Source organism: Leptosomus discolor, chromosome 4, assembly GCF_034619465.1.
Source record: "Leptosomus discolor isolate bLepDis1 chromosome 4, bLepDis1.hap2, whole genome shotgun sequence".
Taxonomy (NCBI): domain Eukaryota; kingdom Metazoa; phylum Chordata; class Aves; order Leptosomiformes; family Leptosomidae; genus Leptosomus; species Leptosomus discolor.
In genome coordinates, this window is record NC_141394.1 from 54446807 (window position 1) to 54471268 (window position 24462).

Below are 24462 nucleotides of genomic sequence, written 5' to 3' on the forward strand. Positions count from 1 at the left end.
CAGAGCAGATGTCAACCGTTTATTTACCTCGTTCAAATCTTCTTAATGCCTTCTGACCTACTTAATACCATATCCTCTCTGCTGCTCATACAAGATATATCGAATTGATTTCTCTCTAAATGTATGATGTATGTGATGATGGTCCAATGTATTTTTCTCAGGATTATCAACTACTCGGCACATAAGTGAAAAGCACATCTTTTGTTAGCACTTTAAACCTGGGCTAATGCATATATTATATTAATGGCTGCAACAGAAACAGGAAAATCAGTATTAATTCAAAAAACTGAATGTAGTGTGTCTTCTTTAATAAACTTCACAATAAGAAAATACTTGTCATGCAAGTGTGGTTTTGTATTTGGTTTGAATGGTCTAAAAATTATGTCAGTGCTGAAGGGGACAGCTCTGCACCTCCTGTCCCTGACGGTGTTCTCATCCCCTTGGTTGCACTGGTTAGAGCTTGTATGGAGTGGTGTGATCAGTCAGATCAGTACTGATCTGGCTGACAAGGTCTCTTTATTTTTGCTGACTTAGGGAGCTGGTTTAACTCACCACATGGCCTCATAATGGCTAAGACATTTTAAGGGAGACAGTGGGAACAAACAGGTAGGGTGGTGGGAAAGATCTGCTGTCTTTGGTGGGTGCATATTCAGCTTTAATGATTTGCTAGATATCTCACAGCAAGACAGAGCTAACACTGGGGTTAAGCATAAGATAGACCTTAATTCTGAAAGTTTGTGAACAAACAGGAATACTGCAAATATGGAAAATGTTCTTGTTCACAGATCACACCATCCAGTCTGTTTTCTGCTGCTGCTGCTGCTGCACAGTGCAAAAAAGGTATGTGAAATGTCTAAGATTTTCGGCAATTAGGATGATCAAAACTTCTACACATAAAGGACTTATCAAAATCCCTCTATTTTCAGTAGAACTTCTAGTTATACAGGAGTTGAAAGACACTCTAGCCTGCATATCCCCAATGAAGGAAGGCATATATAGCCATGAATGCTTTCATGTGATTATTTATAGATATATATTCACACAAATACTTTGTGTTTCTCAAAATCAGAGCAATGAGAACAAAAATGAACCTGGACTCTGATACTGGCCTAGTGACCCAATACTCAACCTCACAACCAGCCGTTTCCTATGCATCTACTTGGAAGTGCAGGGTAAGTAACATTTTGGCAGGTGAAAAGAGGGAATTGAGGTGATATACCATAGCAGAACAAGCAGAGGAGTAACTAACTGTTGAGCACCTAAGATTCTTCGTTACTTAAAAATGATAGAGTAAAGGTATCCAAAGATTCATGCTAATGTACATACAGGGTCACAATGAGGTTTCCCAAGCTTGCTGTCATGGGCAAGGTGGTTCCTTCTTTTGGGTTTGGGTGATGGAGATGGGAAGGGTGGGACTGCCCTGTTGGGCAGATGCAAGCTCATCTTTCTCAGCTGGCATGTGAAGCGTCCACCTCACTTCTACTAGATCTAAATTGAATTAATCTGAGTTTTCAAAGCATAACTGAGTGCAAAGCTAGAACCTAACCTGATGCAAAAGAAAATTATTATGTTCCTGATGATTTGCTAAGAAAATGCAGCACTCTCCGTGCTAATTCTCCAGACAAATGACAAAATTTCCAGACATATTGTAACTCCACTAACTTCGATGCTGCTCTGCTTTTACACCAGCTGAGGGGTTGTCCCAGCGCTCATACCACGTAGAAGTAACCCTGCTTAGGTAGATGGCTTGTTTATTATTCACTGTACTTTCCATTGTCATTATGGCTTACTATATTAAATTACTCAAATGTAAGTCTCGCTGTTCTACAAGTGATGAGGTGATAGTACTTTACAAGGGGAAGTAATGACCGTGATGAGTTCCTTTCAGTTACTGACATGGTCTAATAGCAGGGATTAAGCAAGCAATACTAGGGAGAAAAGACTAATTATGAAAGACACTTTTTTTTCACTAGCATAAGAGGCAATTGCAGTTAAAGAACAAGCCATTACCTCCTCTACCTGCTGAGGCTGTGGAAGACTACACAAAAAACCCCAGAGTTATTGCACTCTATGACTTTTTTGCTAGAGGACCCTTGGATTTACCGCTCAAGAAGTCAGAAGAATACATTATCCTTGAACAGTATGATCCCCACTGGTGGAAAGCAAGAGACCAGCATGGGTAAGAGAGTGGGCATCTGTTTCAATCTCCCTACACAGAAAGAAAAAGCCTAAAACAACCCCTGTGAAAGTGGGCAGGTTGAACAAGACATGTGACAATTTAGGGGCAGGTTTGAAAGTGTTCAGCTATGTACAAGGCACATGGATTGAATGGGCAGACTTTCAGCAGTTTGGCACCCCAGAAATGAGTGGGGAATCTAGAATCTGTTGGGAATTCAGAGTTAAGCCCTAGATTTGGTAATTTCCTGAGCAACCTAAGGGCATTTGAGTACCATGTGAATTACTGGGCTCTGAGTCATGTGCAAATGTAGCTTTCCATACTTCAGGTGCTTTACAATGCAGTGTGTATGTGTAAACACTTCATAAAGACCATAGAGATGATTAAGACATGTGCCTGAAACAAAATCTCTGATCCAAAATTCCTGGATGTTTTAGAGAGCTAGATAACTTTCGTTAGGATCCTTTGCACGTTTACCTTTTTTTCATGTCATTCCTCTTTCTCCTTTGTATTTTCTTCAGTGTATCCTGTACTCTGCTGTTGAGAATGGCTATATGTTGTGTAATGGCTGTCTCCTTTTTATTCAGCTTTCTCCTTTAAATATTTTAAAATTATTTTTCTCTGCTCATATTTGCAGCAAGTACACTGATTATTATTTTGTATATACATGCAAGCACACCCTTTATTCTTCTTCATATAAAAGCTTTGTATAGGCCAGAAACGAAGAGGGTGGCTTCTGATTCAGAAGAAATATACAACTTTTTTCTAAATTTTCTTTTTATTTGGCTTGAAGATTTTCATTAACATGCTGCTGTCAGCAGTCTGTCCCAGCTGACTTTCATTTCAGTAGCCATGCACATTTGTGGGGCAGAAAGATTGTGCTTGGGGTGAAAAGATTCAGACTTCCATTCAGTTCCCACGCTGGGATTCAGTATCTAATGATATAGCCAATAGCATAAGGGACCTTTGTAATTCAGTAAAAGGAAGACGTGTACCTTAATCCTATTATTATTTTACACCATACTATAACATTATCCCCAACATGTTGTTTCAGGAACGAAGGTCTAATTCCCAGCAACTACGTTACTGAGAACAAGAAAAGTAATTTAGAAACATATGAGTAAGTACTCTTGAAAATTATAATTGTGCTTTCTTTTCTAAAAATGGTTCGTGGTGATACATTTTAGTGCTTGATCTTTCAATCTTTAGTGGATGTGAACAGGTGTTTATCAAAACCTTTCTTTTTTTATGTTACAAAACATTACTCTTAAAATGAATTAACCATTCTGATTTGGAACTATTTGCTCAGAGTGTGTAACGTGAAGTTACAAACACTGAGCACTTCAACAACATTCATTTGCATAAATCGTAATGTCAGAATCCAGATGTTTCCTATTTCTGTAGGCTCACTACATAACATCTCTATATTCTGATCGCCTCCTGTTGTAAGCATGTAATTAATTGACTAGAAGCTAATTCAAATTACTTCAACTTAATTTACTGGAGAGAAGAGTAAAATTCGTAAAATTCTAGAGAAGAGAGCTTGGTACATCGCCCAGGACTGTAAATTTCATCACAGTTAGGCGTAACTGTTTCCTGGGCTTGCTTTTGTTTGAGCTCATATTTTATCACAGTGAGTGGGGAAAAAGGTTGTCACATTTACAATGGCCTGATAAAGTCATTCTGAATTAAGACATGTTTATATACGACGATGGTTCCATTCAGGTTTTTGGACTGGGAATAGTGCAAATATTAAAATGGATTACTTTTGTGAAACAGAGCAAACATTAATTTTTACTGGCTGAAATTAAAGGGTAGGTCATTTCCTTGTTGCAGGTGGTACTGCAAAAACATAAACAGAAGCCAGGCAGAACTTCTCTTGCGCCAGAAGGTAACTCAGCTTATACATAGAGCTAAGGATATCTAGAAAGATCTATCAGTAGAGGCATCAAGACCGTTACCACAGTCAAATCCAAATCTGTTTGGTATGCAGTAAGAAAGTATGTGCTTTAAAATTAAAATGTTTCTAGGGTAAGCGTACAGTGCAGACTATCCAGACTTCACAGAGTTTTAACTTGTAGCCCCAGCAAATTCTGTGTAGATTTTCCATACTAGATAAATTGAATTACATGCAGTTTACTGTGTTTGTCTTTTGTATGAAATGTTGAAGACTGAAAAACTTATAGTAAGTAAATTAGCGAGGTTAGCAGAGCTTAAAACCCCTGCATCTTCCTTATGAATAGAGCAAACATTCCATATTGCGTTTTACCCCCTCTCAATTACCAAAGGGCCTAACTCATTAGGTCTTTGCTCAAGGACTATCGCATGGCTTGGACAAGACAGACTGGAGAAGAACATCTCAGATAGAACTGTTTTACAGTATTTTTTCTAGTGATTTGTACAACTTGGTTTTTTAATAAATCAAAGCATTTTCACTACTTCACACTGAAGAGTATGATTCACCTAAATTATTCAACTCCAAGAAATTGCCTGCCACTTATTACCTTCCTGTGGTTACTTTTGCTCTGCTATGTACCTGGCTATCAATTCCCATTCTCCACTGCTTTATCCCCCTCCCAAATAGTCATAGGTATTCCACCGAATTGGGTAATCAGCTGCAAGTCCTATCTCAAGGGAGGATTATTCAAGCTCAAAAGCAGAAAATAACTCTACTTGGATTTCTTTTCAGTCCAAAGAAGGCGCATTTGTTGTCAGAGATTCAAGCCAACAGGGACTCCTTACACTGTCCATGTATTCGCAGGCTAAAGGGTGAGTTGTTCTGAATGGTTAGGGTTTGAATCAAGAGGGGATGGAAGAGCTTACCCCAAAATCCTCAGGATAAGTGGGGAGGTTGGACACACAGTGCACAGAGCAGGGAACCACCCTGTGTGCAGAAAAGATGATGGTGGGCAGTGGATCTGGGAGTCAGAGTGCAAATATCCTGCCAAGACAAGATTAACTGCACTCATTGAAATCCTCAAATAATCTGCTGTGAAAGCTGTGCATCCCACCCATGTAATGCAGACAATAAGATCTTACATTCGCATCCTCTTGCCTGCTTTTCTGCATGAAGTGCCATGGCTACCACCATCACACCACGACAGCCTTCAGCCACCACACCAAACTGCTTCCCTTCTCCACAGGCTCTGCGCACTGTAAATTCATCCCAGACTCTCACCTCCTCGCTGTGCAGTCTTACTTCTTTTGCTGGGGGACTGCCACAGGACTGACTTTTCCCCCACATCAGTAGCAATCACCCACAGCACTGACCTATCCCATCCCAAGCTGCCTTGTATCCCCCTCTCTCAGCCTTCCTACATCCTCCTGCATCAGCGGTATCTGCTTTCCTTTTCTCCCTCTTAGAGGAAGCCAGAGGTGAGAGAAGCAAGGCAAAGGCATTGGTGCTACCACCATTCTCCTCTTCCTCCCTCCCTCCTCTCCTGGGAAACGTAGCGGGAGCCCACTCCACCACTCCTGTGCTGGGCACAGGCTCATGGTTATGGTAGGGTACCAATCTTCAGCAACCACCTCCAGCCTGAAATGCAAACTACTTCATTTTGAGTCTCACGGAAAGCAGGGATAGATGGGCAGCAAAATATACAGAAATCAAGAAAGGTGGATAATGTGGAGAAATACAGAAAAGAAAATGTATCAAATAAAAGCTGCGGTGAGGATCCTTTGGAGAAGAATAACAGAAAATTTAATCTCACACTGTACATGAATATGTTTTTAACTTTTGGGGGAAAACTCAGGTAATGAAGAACATTTTGATTTTAAAAGCTTAGATTCAAATAAGTGGTGAATTAGGAGGAATATGTTAAACACTATGGCTGTTACGAATGCAACGATACAGGATTAAGTAATTGTGCAATAAAAACCATAGTGCAATATCTCCTAAAGCTGGGAGAGAGATCTGGTTAATGAGTCTTTTTGTTTTTCCTGAAACAGTATCCCTGCTACACACAGCCATTTTAAGTTGAGAATTGTACCCCAAGTTTTCAGATTTTTCTGTGCGTTCTTTCAAAGTGAAATTAAATCAGATTTATAGTATAAATTATTTTTACTGAAAATGATAATCCTTTGTGGATTTCAGAAGTCATAGTGGAGATATTCGACATTATCAAATTAAGAAAAACCACTTGGGACAATATTATGTGGCAGAAAAATATCTCTTTTCATCTGTTCCTGAACTCATCGAGTATCATCAACACAATGCTGCAGGTAATGCATGCAAGGTGATAAGATTTTACAACTGATGATCTGAAAATCCTTAGGACTTTGAGAGACTGGAAATCACTCTTCCTCTAATACTTTCCTTATGTAAAGAGATACAAGTTTTTCTATTGCTAATGAATTTAAATATGCAATGATCCCTTCTGCCAAATCACAGCTACAGTGTGCATACACCATGGGGAAAGTGAAGCTACCAAACTCATCTACATGTATTAAATGAATTTTACAAAGCTAGAAGCCTAATGTATTAAGCTGCTCTGTATTCTCTTGGTTCATATTTGACTGAATGGGACTTGTATGAAATTGGATCATGATTCTTTCCTTATCTACAATAGGACTTGCATGCATGCAATTTAATTGAAGCAGAAGCTATGCTATGCACCAGCAGGCAGCATTCTACTGATTTTACTGGCAAAACCCCCCCACCTCACAAACAATCAAAGGCAGGATTAGGGAGCACAAGGACTCTAACACTGGTTTGCAGCCTATCAGAGTTAGCCACCTCTAATTGTTGCCTAACAGCAGCCTTTTATATTTTTTAGCATTAAAAAATGCCCTTCACCTTGGTTCTACGGATCATTTTAGTACAACATAAAGTGTTTGTACCCTGAATGAGTGTAGATGGGCAAACACACAGAAATCCCTCACACTAGTGAGGAAGGACGATATCGGAATGGACAGAGCCTTTTGCTGGAGGGAGGAGGATTGTAGGAAACACACAAAGTAGAAGAGGACCTGAAAGTATCAGTGGAAAGAACAAATGAACGCGGGGACTCCTTGGTGAGGAATGTACTTGCTGGTACATTTGGCTCATGAATTCAAAGAAAATGAATGACAGACACAAAAATATTTGTTGCAAAGGGAAACAATCCTAATAAATCATGCTGCAAGAGACGGCTTAGGTGGGTGATATAGTATTGTAGTACTCATTTAAGATCACTAACATTGTACAAACAAGCAAAAGTATCACTTTTGATTGTATGAAAGTACTTTTGTAGTCAGGCCCCTATTGAATAGTCTTCCATTATTTCTTCTCACTGTAGTGTTTTGTCCAAACAAGCTGTAAGAAAAAGTAACCTCAAAAAATAAGAAATTTACATCAGATTCCAAATGGTTTTGTTTGAGAAGAGATACCATATAGCGTACTTTATAATGGAGTAATTGGTCAACAGAATATTGTTGCTTTGTCCCCTATAGGTCTTATCTCTCGTCTCCGACATCCAGTTGGATCAGCTGGATGTTCTTCAACAGCAACATCAGTATTGAGTTATGGTAAATTTTTTGTTTTCTTTTAGTGGAAATTTAGCTATCTGCCTAGGCAAGAATTTATATCACATTCACCTAGCTAATAATTAAGTTGTATGTACAAAATTTCCCAGTAAAGAGAAACATACAAAGAGCCGCATATTTACCAGAAACAGACGCTAATTTCCTCGTAAGGTCTCAGTACCAAATGAGACACCTGACTCAAGTCCTTCTGTTCAGCAACTGTTGTGCTTCTGTTACAACCACCAGTGCATTTCTGAGCTATCTAGACGTTCCTAAGACTCAAATACACATTTAATAGGTTTTCAAAGGCTATTTACTTTATTAAATGCTTAGGAAATAAAAATTAATATTATTTATGGGGAAGATTTTCTTTGTCTGTTCTGCAAATTTTAGAAATAAGAATGAAATCTTACATAGTATTATAGAAAACAAGCAATAAGTGCCCATTTTGTGTATATAGATCAGGAAGTTCATAACATCTGGTTGATAATAGGAACCTCCAAAATTTAGTATCTTTCGTGTTCCCATGAATCTCAGGGTTTAGTATTTCTGAAAGGTAGAATTATTGTGGTTATTACAGTAGAGGCAGCCAGTAACTAGTTCTGTAGCTATACTGTCCTTCTGGAACTGGTTCAGAGATAAAAACACCATATATGATAATGCCAAAAAAGTTCTTAGATGTAATCAAAGTTAAAACCTGCCTTTTCTTCAAGCCTCAGACATTCTTATATAAACACTACTCACATTCTACAACTGCGAAGTAATGTTCACATATAAACTTATACGAGCATGTGGAATTTTTCAGATATCCAAAACTCATGCTATAGCTGATGAACAATTGTGATGTTTTGCTGCATACATTAACTGCAAAAAGCAAGGCATGTCTCCTGGAGCACAGTTCAGGAAAGCTGGCCTGACCATTGTAACATATTGTGTTGATTTTATAGAGGAGTGGGAATTAAACCCATCTGAATTGGTGTTCATGAAAGAACTTGGGCGCGGGCAGTTTGGAGTTGTTCACCTCGGTAAATGGAAAGCCACCATCAAGGTTGCCATCAAAACAATCAGTGAAGGTGCAATGTCTGAAGATGATTTCATCGAAGAGGCCAAAGTGATGATGTAAGTACAAAAGCTTCCATACTGGCAGTTGACATTGAGATGACCAAGAAATAAGTATAAACTAATTCCACTTAAAACATGCAGACAAACCAGTTTGATGGGAATGGTGGATGTGCAGAACAGCAAGGCTGCTTTAAAGCACTGAATTGGACTGACACAGATGCTAGCTGCACCCATTGTCAGGGTCTTTCTTTAGGGAATCCACTGCTTTGTGCTATGGAGCTGAATGGAGAGTAAATGTGCTGATAAATAAATGTGCTCCTACAATTATTTGTTCATCCATAATCAGGTTCCTTTAGGACCACTGGCAGAGCTTGTACCTAACTAAAGCTTTTGAGAAACTATATTACTATTTCTGCTAATTTTGCAAATTAGGAAAGTATCCAGACCAGGTCTTGGCACAGCCCAGAAGAGAAGAACCCTCGCAGGGTCATGTCCTCTGCCTGAAAGCCAGGCATAACTAGACCTTTCAATTTCACATCATCTAAATCAAGCTTTGCATTCACTCCATTTATATAACTGATGAACAATTATAAACTCAAAGAGTGAAACTTTTGGGAGAAATTGTAGGCAGACAACTCTGAGGCCAGTTGAATGGAATACTGTTTATCAAGTACTAAAAGTATTTTTCAAAACCATCATGAGAACCAATGGTCTAGTTACCTGCCAAGAACAAATGCTCACCTGTCTAAAATGTGATTTTAAACAGGAAACTTTCCCACTCAAAGCTGGTCCAGCTTTATGGAGTGTGCACACGTCACAAGCCTCTCTACGTTGTGACTGAATTCATGGAAAATGGCTGCCTGCTCAATTACCTTCGGCAAAGGCGAGGCAAACTTGGCAGGGACGTGCTGCTGAGGATGTGCCAGGATGTGTGTGAAGGGATGGAATACCTGGAAAGAAATAACTTTATTCACCGTGATTTAGTAAGTGCAATAGGTTTTCTGAAGTTCTTGGTAAATATTGGCAGTATTATGGGACAGGACTAATGTGTTCTGTAGGACTTCAGCCCTGCGGAATCTAATAAGCCAACAATGTTTTACTGCCTGTAAACCAAAACTTTTCAGCTGTTCTTTTGTCTGTGGTCAGCTGGAAAAACTACTTGGTAATTGAGAAAAGTCAGAGAAAATTGGGATACTAGCATGGAGCAGGCTGGCCTTAGGACATTGCAATACAAGTGTATTATGCAGTGATCACAATACAACCAAAAATCACATCAATACAAAAGGTCATCAACAATGAGGATTTTGGGTTTTTTTTAAAAAAACCTTTTTCTATCTCCATTTTTTCTGCTCCCTACTGCCTTACCTTGTTGCTGGGATATCTGGAGGGCTTTTCTGCCCTACCCCTCATACGCAGGGAACCACAGGAGATCAGCTTGTTTCCTTCCTCTCTGCTTTTTGTTCAATGCTCACATCTGAATGCAGAGAGAAAATCGTCCTGCTCTCCTCCCTGCACTTCTGAAGAAATGTAAAATCTTCAAAATTTCCAAGGAGATCCTGATTTCTGTAATGAAAAAGCCATAAAACATTTTGTCTCTTAATGCCAGTGTTCAGGAAAGTGTCTACTTGGATAACTAGACTCTGCAGCATAAAATTTCTTTCATTGTGCAGGAAGGTGTAAAATTATTGCAATTAGTACTATGAGCATTTAAGCTGATATATGGAATATGTGTCTAACTACACAGTAGCAAAATATGTTTGTTGACTCAGAGCCAGAAATTCACTTACATTTTTGAGCAAGACACTGATCTCCTTTTAGAATATAAACAGTATGAACTGAAACAAAAATAATTAGCTGTTGTATTTTGCTTAAAATGCTTTAGCACAGACTTCAGATATGTTTCTCTCATTTTCCCCAGGCTGCAAGAAACTGTTTAGTCAACATGGAGCACATCGTTAAAGTATCCGACTTTGGTATGGCGAGGTACGAGGCCATTGACACATGTTTCGTGAGTACCTATTTGCAGTCAGCTGCAGCATGACCTTGAGTTAACCCCATTGCTTGCTTCGCTGGTGTGGGGAATCCCAGTGCAGTCAAGTTTTGAATTCTGATGAAAATTACAACGTTTCACTGCTGTACCATGAACTGGATGTCATGTCCTCCTCTTGCTATTGATGAGTGTAAGATAGGTAAACAAACCGCCAGGTAAACTTCAGAAGTATTTATGGACAGAGAAATGCCCAGGGCGCACAGGGCTGCCAGGAGCTTGAAGAAAAAATTCCCCAACTTTTCCGAGCAGTGGAGAGGACAGAAAGGGGAGGCACAGATTCGGGTGCTGGTGCTGACCTTTCCAGGCAGCAGCAGCTGAGTAGGTCAGGCAGGAGGCAGGGAGGAGCAGCAGGGTGGGCAGGAAGCATGATTTGTGCTGCTCTGGCAGGGATGTGGTTTTTCTGCTTAATGAGAGAACCAGCCAAAGATGGGGAAAGTGAACACTCAGACAAGCACAGGCCAGAGAAACGTAGCTTTGCCCTCACAGACTTCCTCCAGAGGAAGCTGAGTTGACCAAATGACTAACTGCTACCCAGAGAATTGTCTCACTCCTTCCTTCTTTCCCCTTGCAAGCCCAGCATAAAACTCTCCACTTCTGTGTTTTACTGGCTGGTTTTTCTTTAGGATTAGCAGACTGAATTGGATCACTTTAGAGGCAGATGAACTTGAAAGGCAGTGCGTGGACCTGAGCAGGAGGTGGTGGTGACATTCACCTTGCGGCTGCAAGTCATTAGATCAGCACAGCCATGCTGCTTACCTTTATCTTTGGTTTTGCCTCCTGTTTCTAACCTAAGGTTGACAACACCCCAGCAGTTCATAGCTATATACTTGTTTTTCAAAAAGCCGTCCCATACCATGGCAGTGCCCGCTAGTTACACTGCTCCCCAAAAGGGTAAGGTCAGTATCAGGGGTCTGAACCCATCCAAATGCACCAGAAAACACGGGAAGAAACCAAGGGGCTGTCAGGGTCCAGACTGAGAACAATGGATCTTAATGGCTCACTGTTGCTCAGTGGTGTGGCTCTAGGACAGGCACTCACTTTCCCGGGAAGACCGTGGAGAGGTGGCAGGAACACAATGTAATTATTCAGAGCTCACACAACTGCCACTGCTGGTTATTTCATATGTTCCTTACCCAATAACTCCGCATCTTTCTGTGCCTGCACCAAAATGAGAAAAGGAGACAAACAGATGTTTTCTTTCAATGTGACCTCCTTTAAAAGGTGCTCTAAAAGGTGCCAATGCATAATGCCTTCTGTGAGAACAAATGCTGTGTAGTGCACATCTGTCATCTGCTTAGAAACATTAATATAGGCAAAATGTGCACAGAGCTTGTATGTATGTAGGGGTTAGTCTAGTAGCCTTTTAAAATGTTGCCCTATAAATGCCTGCATCAGGCACATAATTTGATCTTATCTGGGAGGTCAGCTCCTATAAGCTTGGGCAAAGAAGATTAGTTTTCCAGTGCACCTGCAAGAGCTGTTGCCTTCTATGTGGTGAATGTTTCTTTCTGTGTTGCTTCTGTAACAATGTGCCAGGTACTAGAGAAGTTGGGCAGTTATGAAGTGTAGCCCTCTACCAGTAGTGTCTGCGTACAACAAGTTGTTGAAAAGGTGGGCTCTTTTAAAAAGAGACAATAATTATTTATTACTGCTGGTTTTCCTGCCCATGGTGAAGGGATGTGTCCTATCCATATACGCCCAGAAGATGACAATAACAACCATCCTGTCAGTCTTATGGATAGTATTAAAATATTTTATTCTAACACACTTCTCATGAACAATTAAAATCATTCATTTAAACAGGAATCTTTTTAAGTGCATAGCTCCCAGTGTGGGTATCTGTGTACATTTTATACTAAATTAGTGATACCATTTCCTTGCTTCTAAATTGACACTGTATTTTTATGGCATTATAAATCGTCCGTGGAAATGTCGCCAGAACTGCTTGCCCTTTAACTATCATTCAAATATATGCTGTCTCCTGTTATTCTTTAGGTATGTCATCGATGACGAATATGTCAGCTCTTCAGGTGCCAAGTTTCCAGTCAAATGGTCATCTCCTGAAGTCTTCCATTTCAAAAAATACAGCAGCAAATCAGATGTCTGGTCATTTGGTGAGTTGATTAGGGGAATGTGCAACATACTGTGTTTCCCTAAAACTATTGATGTGATTTAGGAAAGCATAACTTTTTACTCATGCTACCTATCTTAAGCTTTAGTCCTTTCCATTTTTAAGCTCTTGCCTATATTGGATGAGCATGTTTTTCAATAGAGAGGCTCTGTGCCTAAAAACTAGATTTTGAATGAAATATGCATGCTTGGTAAGTCCCACATTAGACAAATGTATTTCATCTCAGTTTCATGGACTACCAACTTAGCTGACTTAAAAGACAGCAGAACTCTGTTAGTTGAAAATGGTTTTGGTTGCCTCTCTTCCTTCACCTCAAGTTGCCCATATTTTCATGCATTTTTCAACATACAAATAATCAAGAGTGGGTTTTGTTCTTCTAGTGTTGTTAAAGAGCTTGTGGGTTTGGGATTTTTGTTTTGTCCTAAATATTTTGATTCACATCTAGGTGTACTGATGTGGGAAGTTTTCACAGAAGGCAAAATGCCTTTCGACTGTAAGTCAAATTCTGAAGTTGTCTGTGAGATTTCTCAGGGTAATCGACTTTATCGACCACATTTGGCATCACATAATGTGTACAAAGTCATGTACAGCTGCTGGCACGAGGTTTGTTGCCCTTTTTTTCCCTTTCATACTACTTTAATTTATTATTTATTTGTAATGTGCATATAAAAGCAATCTTTAAAAATTGAAGCATTAAATCCTTGTTTCAGATCTGTGGCATTCTCAGTATCTCTCACTATGCTTTTCACAAGCCACACTGAGGTTTACCAGCCTCTGTTTCTTTTGACTGCTGCATCTAATAAATATAAAGCACATCATCAGTACAACAGGTCTACACCATCCCTGGTTTTGAATACCCCAATATTGCCTCGCTTCTCTACTGCATTAAATATAATACCTTTTCCACACCTCTGTATCATGCATAGCTTTCTCTGACTCTGCTCTGAATTATAACCATAACACATTCATATGCAAAGTGGGTATGCCCACTAAATGAGGATTTTAAACCCCATTTTTCAGGTTTACATCAGTATCTGTGCACATCACTACACCTCCTAGGCTGGACCCCTTTTACCCTCTCCACTCTTAGTACTTGATGTTCTTTCTCCATTTCTTCAGCATTTATTTCTTTCTTATATTGGTATCAAAACATTGATTTTATCAACTTCTCCATCTGAGTAATCGCTTAAGGTCCCTCCTTCTCTAGTATCTACAGGAAATGAATCTTTCATTTTAGATAAAAAGTACTTTCAGAAGAGCTTTGTGTGCAATGCTTTCATTTAAACAGGCAGGCACGCACTGAGAGGAGCTGGGGAACCTTGTTGCTAAAATTGTCTCCATTATCCTACCTCTCATGTCTTGCCCATCTTTTAAAACTATATGAAATTTTTAAAGCCTGAGTAAAAAAAGCTTGAAACTGAAATCTAAACTGCATCTAGCTTGCTTGCTTACTGCAAACGTCCATCGGGATGCCAGCCAGCAGAGAGAGGATGGGGAAGAAGTTCTCTCTTCTGTCTGCTGTCAGCCAGGTGTTTGTTCCATACTGAGCTGCAGTACATCAAACATTATAGCAGGGAAGACCCTTTTTCTACAACCCAGGAAACATTGCTGAGTATCATGGTTTCCTGAGATGTAGGGCTTTCCAGCGACCTTTTTACAGGGGAGAAATCCCATAAGAATTCTGGTCCAGAATTGAAATAAATAGAAAGAAATTTTAGGAATGCTTGGAAAAGTGGCCATGTTTATGCTGCTGGTGTCATGTAGAACAGATGATTTTTCCCCTCAAGTGATAAACTTGATCTTTTCTTCTGTATTAATAAAATAAAATGTAATTTTTAAGTGGTAGCTCATATGAACTTGTAATCATCTTCTCGAGTCTGGTACTATAATTGACCAATCCGCTAACGTAAATTTATCCTCTGCTTTTCTTTTCAGAAACCTGAAGGACGTCCTACTTTTGCAGAGTTACTAGAGACCCTCACAGATATAGTGGAGATGGGATAATCAGAGATTTTATACCAATATAGTGTCCTAGATTACAGTGTAAAATGTGCCAAAAGGAAAAAAAAAGTATTCTATTACCATCTTCAGGAGCTGTTGAGACCAGGTGGGGCGGTGCTCCCTGCCTCCCCCCTCTGGACTATCTTCTGTTACTGGGCACAACAATGCCTTATCGCCTGACCCATCGGTAACTCGCTCCTGGACTATCTCCTGTTAATGGCCCATCAAGGAACTGCCTCATGACTCCCCATCCCATTGTGAGATGCTCCGCCCAGGGGGGAAGGAGCCAAGCAGTCCATGCCAAATAAAAACTGAGATTTCGAACACCCTAGCAGCCTTCTTCCACTGGATTCCCAGAGGAGTTTTTTCCCCCACTGGAGTTCCAGAGGACAAGAGCTACCTACCTACCACTGGACCTTCGGAGGAAGACCAGACCCTTTTACAAGGTCGCTGCTTCCACAGAACTACACCCATCACTTCAGGAGGACTGCAGCCAGCATCTTATCGGACTGCTACTGCCACCCTAACAGGGTGTCAGGTTGTGTTTCTGACTCTGTCAGTGTAAAGCAGTGGGTTGTTTGTTTTTCCCTGCCTTGTGTTATATATATATATATATATATATATTAGTAAAGAACTGTTATTCCTATTCCCCATATCTTTGCCTGAACACCCGTTAATTTCAAAATTATAATAATTTGGAGGGAAGGGGGTTGCACTTTCCATTTCAAGGGAGGCTCCTGCCTTCCTCCGCAGACACCTGTCTTTCAAACCAAGACATATAGCTACTGAAAAGTTAGCATTAAACATGTCATAATGTAGCTCGCACAGAAAACCTCAGCCTTTTACAGCAGTCTCTGCTTAAATTGCAGTACCAGCATCTTAGGTACTGAAGAAGCTGTTTGGGCTTGGCCTAATTTTTACTCACTTGAGAAAGATACCTCAGGAGACTGATTCGGGACTCTCAAGGCTTTTTTTTCATGGTTAGGGAGAAAAATCTCCTGTCTGGAAAGAAGTAACCAAGCTTACTCGGCTTACAGGTCTTTTTATTTATTCTTTTGGTCAGAGCTACACTAATTCCTGTAACAACATTATTAAATTATTTGGTACTTAATATGACTCATGCACTGGGGAATACAGATTGGCAGTAGCAAAAATGATGGAAGAACTTCTGATAAAGCTCTAGCTAGGTCATGTTTAAAGGCAAGCCCTTTTGCACTGCAAAGCATCCAGCACTGAAGGCATGGAGCAGTGTTTCAGAAGGGACAGCAAGCTAACTAACCAACCACTGCAGCAGTGCCCATGCGTGTGCCCATGCACTTTATTCACTGCTGTGGATAAAGGCAGGCAAAGGGAGCAAAAGTCATCATGTAGCAGCTCCCAAGTCACATCTGAGCAGCTGGAAAGACTTAGTGTCCCTGAAGCATTTTAAACCTGCATTGCAGGTCAAGGCATCTTCTCTACTAATTCTGTGTAAAAGAAGGAGAGTAAGGATTATTTGATCCAAACCTCTCCCACCATTTCCCAGTTTTGTCTCCCATTCCTCACCTTCTGCTGCCTACTCAAACACCCACACTGCCCTTAGTCCTCCTCTTACAAATGCTCAGAATTGTTAATGCGCAAGTTAAAGCTGGAACCTGCCAGTAAAACGAAGTGCTTTGAATTAGTTTAACTCAGATGGATCCTGTGACACGTGACATGCCAATATTTGTAACCCTACTTCTTATGTTATTATTCCCTTTTAATTTTAAATCTTGTGGTTGCTACAAAGATACTGTAGAGGAGAAAAGCAAATGAAGGTCATAATTGTTTAATACAAAATAGTCAGACCATTACAAATAAATAGGTTATTTAAAATATGTGACTGCATTGTGAAATATTTGTAGGTAAATACATAATAATGTTTTATTTTACAGCACTTTGTAGAAAAAATATGTGAAACACACTAGCTAAAGAATGATTGAGTTCTGTACCATTTAGTTTTTCATTTCCAAATTTAAAAAATAACTGTAACAATAAATTGAAATGTATCAAATGTTTGAAGTTTTGAATTTCCAGAAGACAATGACACTTCCAGGTCAAATTCACTCCTGGCATTAATCATTCATCTTTACTGCAATAGTATTTTGATAGTTATCATCCCTCAGGAAAGGAAGTTGTTAGTTCTATTGTTTGAACATTTGGGAGTACCTTCAAACGCACGTCTAAGGTATTTCTGCTTCAAGTGAAGCATGATATCCCTATCGTTTCATATCATCTGCTAGAAGAATTGCCAACAACCGATGCCACTGTTTACTTTTATAATCGACTTACTTAGGAGCATTGAATTCCTTATTGGACCTATGACTGAATACAGATCTATACAACACAGTACATACATAGAACATAAATACACAATCTACACCCAGGCCACAGAAGTACAAGGCTTTTCAGCAGATGATGCGCTACAAATGCGAAATTCAAACTGTCTCTGCAATATAAAAGGACATGAGGACTTTAAATAATGTGTGAGGCATCTTTTTTAGTAGTTCTTGTAAAACTGGTTTTGCCACAGTTATTACTGCAAGTTAATATGTAATACACCACAGTACCATGCAATAAAAAGCAGCTCCATTAGGTTTATATATACTCAAAGCACCCTGCTCATGCCTGTTTCACTGAGTTGTCCCATGGTGAATATGCATCCATCCTTGAAACATGTTAGTCTAATATACAGAGCCTATAATGCTTGCCTATCAGGCTTTAACTTCTGTATATAATCTTTCTGTAGGCTGCTTTGGGAAAATTATGAGTAGGCTGTTCTTAACACTCTCATGCAGACAAATTTAACAGCTGCTATCATCAGGCTGACAGTAAATAAATGAAAAAGCACTGGAACATGTTTCAGTGAAACCAGTGCTTAACTAGCAACAAGAAAGGTCTACAGGACAAAGGTCAGGTATCAACAGTGTATTTACTTACCAGAACAGCTACACCCATAAATAAAGGCTAAGCAGGCCAGTTTAGTCCTCATGGTGTCACTGAGCATAGCTCAGACTCTAATCGTATTCAAACAGGCAAAAATGAAAGTACTTATATGAGTGAACAGTGAATGCCACCCGTGTCACTGACCATAAAGAGGCACATGTGGGCAAGCAGATGTCTGTTAGCTGGTTTTTCTTTTAAACCTTTGTGTGATAAAAGAGAGACCTGAGAGACCAGTAAAGGTTAGAAGGAGACACTATAAGACCTCCACACAGGGAATGATGGTCAAAGGCTGCATGAGTGCTCAGCACTTGTAAAAATTCAGCTGATGTTTCCTGACCAAAGATTAGAAAATTTGCAGTGTCAGTATTATCAATGGGAGAAAAAAAGACAGAATTCCCAGCTTCTATTCACCAGCCACTTAGGATATATCTCTTTTCTATAAAAAAGCTCCACTGTTGACAAACTGGAATGTACTTTCAGAAAGTGAAATGACTTCTCTCATCAAAAGCACTCCTGGTGAGCAATGCAGATCAATTACTTGTGTGTACAGGTCTGGTGACATTTGTCTCCAGTGCCATTTGGTTTTCAGACAAACTTTTCCCCCACTTCTATGAAGTTTCACAGGAGGCCCTGCAGACACATTAATGCACATCACCAACACCACTCCTCCCTCACACACTGAGAGCCTGGCTCCCGCTCAGCCTTACCATCTTGTTCTGAACCTCGGCATCATTTTAAAACCTGTCAGAAAGGAGTCAGCTATTGGGAAACTGCTTTGCTAAAAGAGTATTTTCTAACACACCTGCCAGTTTTGTTTTTCTAGAATTTAAACTGCCATTTGCTAGAACTATATAATTCCCTGTATAGCTCCAGGATGCAACCATGATGAGTAAAGAGGCTGAAGTTTTGAATCAGTACTCTTTGGGACGAAAAAATGTCATGTCCCACATGACATCCTTGTCTCCTGCATGACATTCTTGTCTCTAAATTGGAGAGACATAGGTTTGACACTCAGTGGATGAATTGACCGGATGGTTGCACTCAAAGAGTTACGGTCAACAGCTTGATGTCCGAGTGGAGACCAGTGATGAGTGTCGTTCCTCAGGGGTCGGTATTGGGACCAGTGCTATTTAACACCTTTGTTAGTGGCATGGACAGTGGGATTGAGTGCACCCTCAGCAAGTTTGCAGATGACAGCAAGCTGAGTGGTGCAGTCAACACGCTGGAGGGAAGGGAGGCCATCCAGAGGGACCCTGACAGGCTGCAGGGGTGGGTCCAAGCAAATCCCATGAAGTTCAACAAGGACAAGTGCAAGGTCCTGCACCTGGGTCGGGGCAATCCCAAGCACAGCTACAGGCTGGGCGATGAGTGGATGGAGAGCAGTCCTGGGGAGAAGGACTTGGGGGTGATGGTGGATGAAAAACTGAGTATGAGCCAGCAATGTGCGCTAGCAGCCCAGAAAGCCGATCACATCCTGGGCTGCATCAAAAGAAGCGTGGCAGCGGGTCGAGGGAGGTGATTCTCCCCCTCCATTCTTGTGAGACCCCACCTTTTCCTTTTTTGCAGGGCTGCTCTCGATCCATTCATCTCCCAGTCCGTTTCTGTTCTTGGAGTACTGTGTTCAGCTCTGGGGCCTCCAGCATAAGAAAGACACAGACCTGCTTGGGCAGGTCCAGAGGAGGGCCATGAAGATGATCAGGGGGCTGGAGCACCTCCCCTGTGAGGACAGGCTGAGAGAGTTGGGTTTCTTCAGCCTGGAGAAGAGAAGGCTCTGGGGAGACCTTCTAGTGGCCTTCCAGTACTTCAAGGGGGCCTACAGGAAAGGTGAGGAGGGACTCTTTCTCAGCGAGCGTAGTGGTAGGACAAGGGGTAACAGTTTCAAACTAAAAAAGGGTAGATTTAGATGACATATTAGGAAGAAATTCTTTCCTCTGAGGGTGGAGAGACACTGGAAGAGAAGGTGTGGCTGCCCCCTCCCTGGAAGTGTTGAAGGCCAGATTGGATGGGGCTTTGAGCAACCTCAGCTGGTGGAAGGTGTTCCTGCCCGTGGCAGGGGGGCTGGAACTAGATGATCTTTAAGGTCCCTTCCAACCCAAAACATTCTGTGACTCTATGATTCCATTCGATAGCACAGCTGTTTTAGGCGTGGCTGGGAAGGCAGGTAAAGGAAGATGGTAGAACAGGTTTCTATAGAAACTAATAACCTATGTACTTCATTCCAGACTCCCTGCAGATTATTTAACCTATCCAAGTCTTCTTGACCTACCTACATTTAGTCAGTGCAGCTATGTAATGAATTTAATAGCCCATTAATTTGTCCTGAGCAATGCTAGTAATGAGTAGATGCCAACACTTGTATTGTAACAGCATTTAAAAGCCATAATTTGGTTAGCTATTTATTGCCTCTGAGGTTTTCTTTGTTCTAGTTCTTAACCATTTGACCTACTTTCCAAAACATTTCAAATTTTTTTAGATAATATCCTTCATTTCACTGCCTGGAAAACCTGACAACACACTGAAATACTCTCTATTGTGACTGGCCATGAGAAAGAGATCCCCAATACATCAGCTTTCGGTTTTCTTCCCCCGTTTATAAAGGAAGGCATTTTCACTTGCCCTGGTGAGACCTCACGTGGAGTACTGCGTCCAGCTCTAGAGCCCCCAACACAAGAAGGACATGGACCTGCTGGAGTGTGTCCAGAGGAGGGCCGTGAAAATGATCAGAGGGCTGGAGCACCTCTCCTATGAGGACAGGCTGAGAGAGTTGGGGTTGTTCAGCCTGGAGAAGAGAGGGCTCCAGGAGGACCTTGTAGCGGCCTTCCAATACCTGAAAGGGGCCTATAAGAAGGCAGAGGAAGAAGTGTTCACAAGGGTTTGTAGCGACAGGACAAGAGGTAATGGTTTTAAGCTAGAAAAGAGCAGATTTAGGTTGGACATTAGGAAAAAGTTCTTTAATATGAAGGTGGTGGATCACTGGAACTGGTTGCCCAGAGAGGCAGTGGAAGCCCCATCCCTGGAGACGTTCAAGGTCAGGCTTGATGGGGCTCTGAGCAACCTGACCTAGTTAGAGATGTTCCTGCTTATTGTAGGGGGGTTGGACTAGATGACCTTTAGAGGTCCCTTCCAACCCAATGCATTCTATGGTTCTATGATTACTTTTGTTCCTCAAAATCCATGTCTTTTGACTACTAATCATCAGTATTAAATGTTCCTTACCAAAGCTTTCTACAGAACACCAGGGTAAAAATAACACATCTGGACAAATGGGGTAATTCTGTAAGAGAAGCTAAAACTTCTTGATCTCCTCATACTCTTCCCTCCAGTTCCATCATAACATTACAGACTTTTTAGCTCAAGGTAACTATATAGTATATGGCTTTTCTAGGGGAGTAGAAAATTTTCTTTCCTATCCGTGAAACTAGTAAAAGTCGAAGCTACTAAAAGAAGGTCATGATCAGGTCAGATGCACATGAACTACAAAGACGCCAGCCAGACCTTCTTCATCTAGTATCCACCTATGTGTGCATAGGACCAGCTGTTAAACCCAAGATTATTCTCTTTGGATCTCTCAGATAGATAGTTTTTAAATGCTTACCAGAAATATGAATTACGCTCCTTTTTATCCCTTGTGTAAAAATCACAGACTATTTAGTACATAATCCATGAATAATTTATCACAAGAGAAATATCAGCATAATTTCACTAAAAATTAAAATTATTCCAAATTTATAATCAAATATAAACATTTTCAAAACCATATAACCTATATCAAATGTTTTTTTATACAAAAAGATCATCAATAATTTACTTAACATGATAGACTCCTTGTACGCCATGAAAATAAGCATTAACTTGGTTTTATGACATTGTAAGAAAATAACATTATTTTCCCAGTAGATGTTATTTATGCATAAAAACCAGATACACAGGTCCAGTAGAAAGTACAAGATTTTTGCTTGGTACAAGTTAATTGCCTGCCAGGCGTTGGTATATAAAGTCTAGACCATTCTTAAAGAAAGTATTACTACGTATCTTAAAAAAATGCCAACATACATCCATTCAAGAATTGGACTGGTTGCTTTTTTGTACAAATATCCTGTTTGGCCACACAACAGTGATGACTATATACGAAAATATAGGGGTCAAAAGCAATGCAAAAGGTTTTCTTTTTATCTTTTTAGGGTCAATCAATGTTTTCTTCAGTTATTCTTTAAGTTGTATTAGTAATTCACAGTGAAAAGCAATGCAAGTTTTTGTTAAAAGGCAAACTGTGAAGAAAACTCCATCTTTAGACTTTTTATTATTTGTATTACCTGCTTTTAACTATAAAGATTCTGTAGTTTGAATTTGGCCAATAAAATCAAAGTATTCTCTACATTAACTACGAAGTAATGAAACCCTGTTCCTATATTTTCTTTTCTCAAGCTTTTTTAACACATGTATTTTAACAGCAAATAATTGCCGCAAGTTTCATCACTTGAGAAGCTCAAAAGCATTCCAAAGCTGTATACATTGCCATTGTATTTTCAAGGCAAGTACATTTTTGCAAAACTGTCTCTTTTGCTGGGGTGACATTGCTGCCACCTCCCACACTACTTAATGTACTTCTCAAATTAGGTAATCACAGGCGACAACCTGAAAACCCATTGCCTCATGACATCTTCTGTGCTTCTCTTAACATCGACAAGATTACCTGCAATATTTTATGCTGTGAGTAGAACAGTACTTCAGTACCATATTTTTCAGATATGCTCTTCATTGTAAAAATGAGGGTTTAGAAATAAGGTGCAGGTGATTGATACAACTTCTAACTTTTCCTGTAGGTATGTCAACTACAAAACTAGTGAAGTAAAAAAAAAGGAATTTAGAAATAACTTTAAGCTAGTATCCCTAGTGTTACTTTCTAGTTTTGACAGCTTCTAAAGCTTCATTAAAAACAATTAACAAGTGAGATGTTTTTCAAAAAGGAAGTACTGCAACTTGACACAACACAAACCTGTATGAAACACCAGCAGCAACGCTTTCTTTCACACAACAATTTGCTATCCATCCGAAGTGTCCTCTTTCACTACACTCTTTGAATATTAGAGAATATAGAGCCTGCTTCATGAGGAGGTTCTGCTTGGCATATAAATCTCAGTTGTTCAAAATTAGTTTTTAATTGCTGAAATTATAGCATCCTCTGTCAAAGGTTCTGGACTAACACTTAAAAAAATCAAGAATTGGAAATACTACCTTTCTGATGAGCTTGTCATGACCCACATATCTGATTGCTGAAGCTACAAGATTTCTTGCTCACAAAGGGGATTGTAATGAGTAAACCATGGACTGTACAAGCTGGTTTTTGAGATAAATATCTGCGACCACAACTGAGGAGTATACTGTGGTACAGATACTAAACTTCAAGGCCTACAGCAGATTAATAGCTAAAACATCTAATAGAGGTGAATACTCATTTTTAGAAAAGATGAAAAGGCCAAACTAAAACACAAGGTGTTTTGATGTTTCTCACCCTTTCTTTACAGCCCTTCCTTTACCTAGTATTTTTAGAAATAGCGCACAGGTTGGAAAACAGATTTTGCTTTTACAATGGAATATAAAATAACAGACTGTTTTAAGAAACAATGATATCTTTCTAGAAAAGGATAAAAAATTTTGAGAAGCTTAAATGGGTTTTGATGATTAGATGGCAATATTAGGAAGAAGTACAGAAATAAGTAAAGCCCCTTCTTAAGCCTCAAAGTAGTATAAAACAGAGTGGAAATTCTTAAATGCACATTCCCGTTTTCTTCTGCCTTTGAATAATTTATTCTTTTATCTTACGTAATTTTTTTAGGCCAACAGCATCTGTTTTCTGGCCTGTAATGAATTCACATTTTCTTAAAATTTAACTTGGTGGTAGTTTTGAAATGCATATCCAGGCATTTGCAATCCATTCAAGACTCCTAATTTGAGAAGATCTAAGACTTTTCTGTTAAAAAACGGATTTTGAAGGGACATGGTTACCAAGAACCCAATTTCATAATTTTTTTTGGTTAATTATATTTGAGATTCACCAGTAGGTCATCAAAAATGAAAAAATCTTGCATAAGAATTTATAGTAAAAGCTAAAGGAGTTAAATAATATTTTCTTCATATCTCCAATGAATATCCTTCAGGTGGACTACCTACAAGTTTGCTTGGCAATAAATTATAAAAATATAAAGAAAATCTAAAATATTAAGGCCATCACTAAGATAAAGCAGAGTGCTTGTCATTTCAGCAAGGATTACCTTTTATCATGATGGGAAAATTGCACTCTGCAAACATAGCCTACAAAGACCACTTTTTCTGCTAAAATTCTCCAATAGGAGATACTGTATTAAAAAAGGACAAGGTTGTTCATTGCCTGACATACAATCACCATCAGGTTCCTGTCTGTCATGTTAATTACTGAACATTTTCATTCATTACTACCAACAGCAGGCACAGAGGAGGGGCTCATACTTAACTGGCCTTACAGACAATTTACCAGAGGAGCATTCTGGTAACAGGTGGGCTGAGTCTGCAATTCGTAATATGTCAGTGACAAACACT

The 24462-nt window shown here is 39.8% G+C and overlaps 1 protein-coding gene across 1 annotated transcript; it reads left to right on the plus strand.

Annotated features, from left to right (window-relative positions):
• The first annotated feature begins 769 nt into the window (after positions 1–769).
• Positions 770–15423, plus strand: TXK (TXK tyrosine kinase). The gene is made up of 14 exons (XM_009960621.2): positions 770–840; positions 1070–1172; positions 1974–2179; positions 3231–3296; positions 4013–4067; positions 4866–4945; positions 6270–6397; positions 7607–7681; positions 8626–8797; positions 9507–9723; positions 10659–10723; positions 12786–12904; positions 13367–13524; positions 14857–15423. The coding sequence occupies exons 1-14, from the start codon at positions 770–772 to the stop codon at positions 14923–14925; spliced, it is 1584 nt and encodes a 527-aa protein (XP_009958923.2). The 3' UTR covers positions 14926–15423.
• Positions 15424–24462: the final 9039 nt, after the last annotated feature.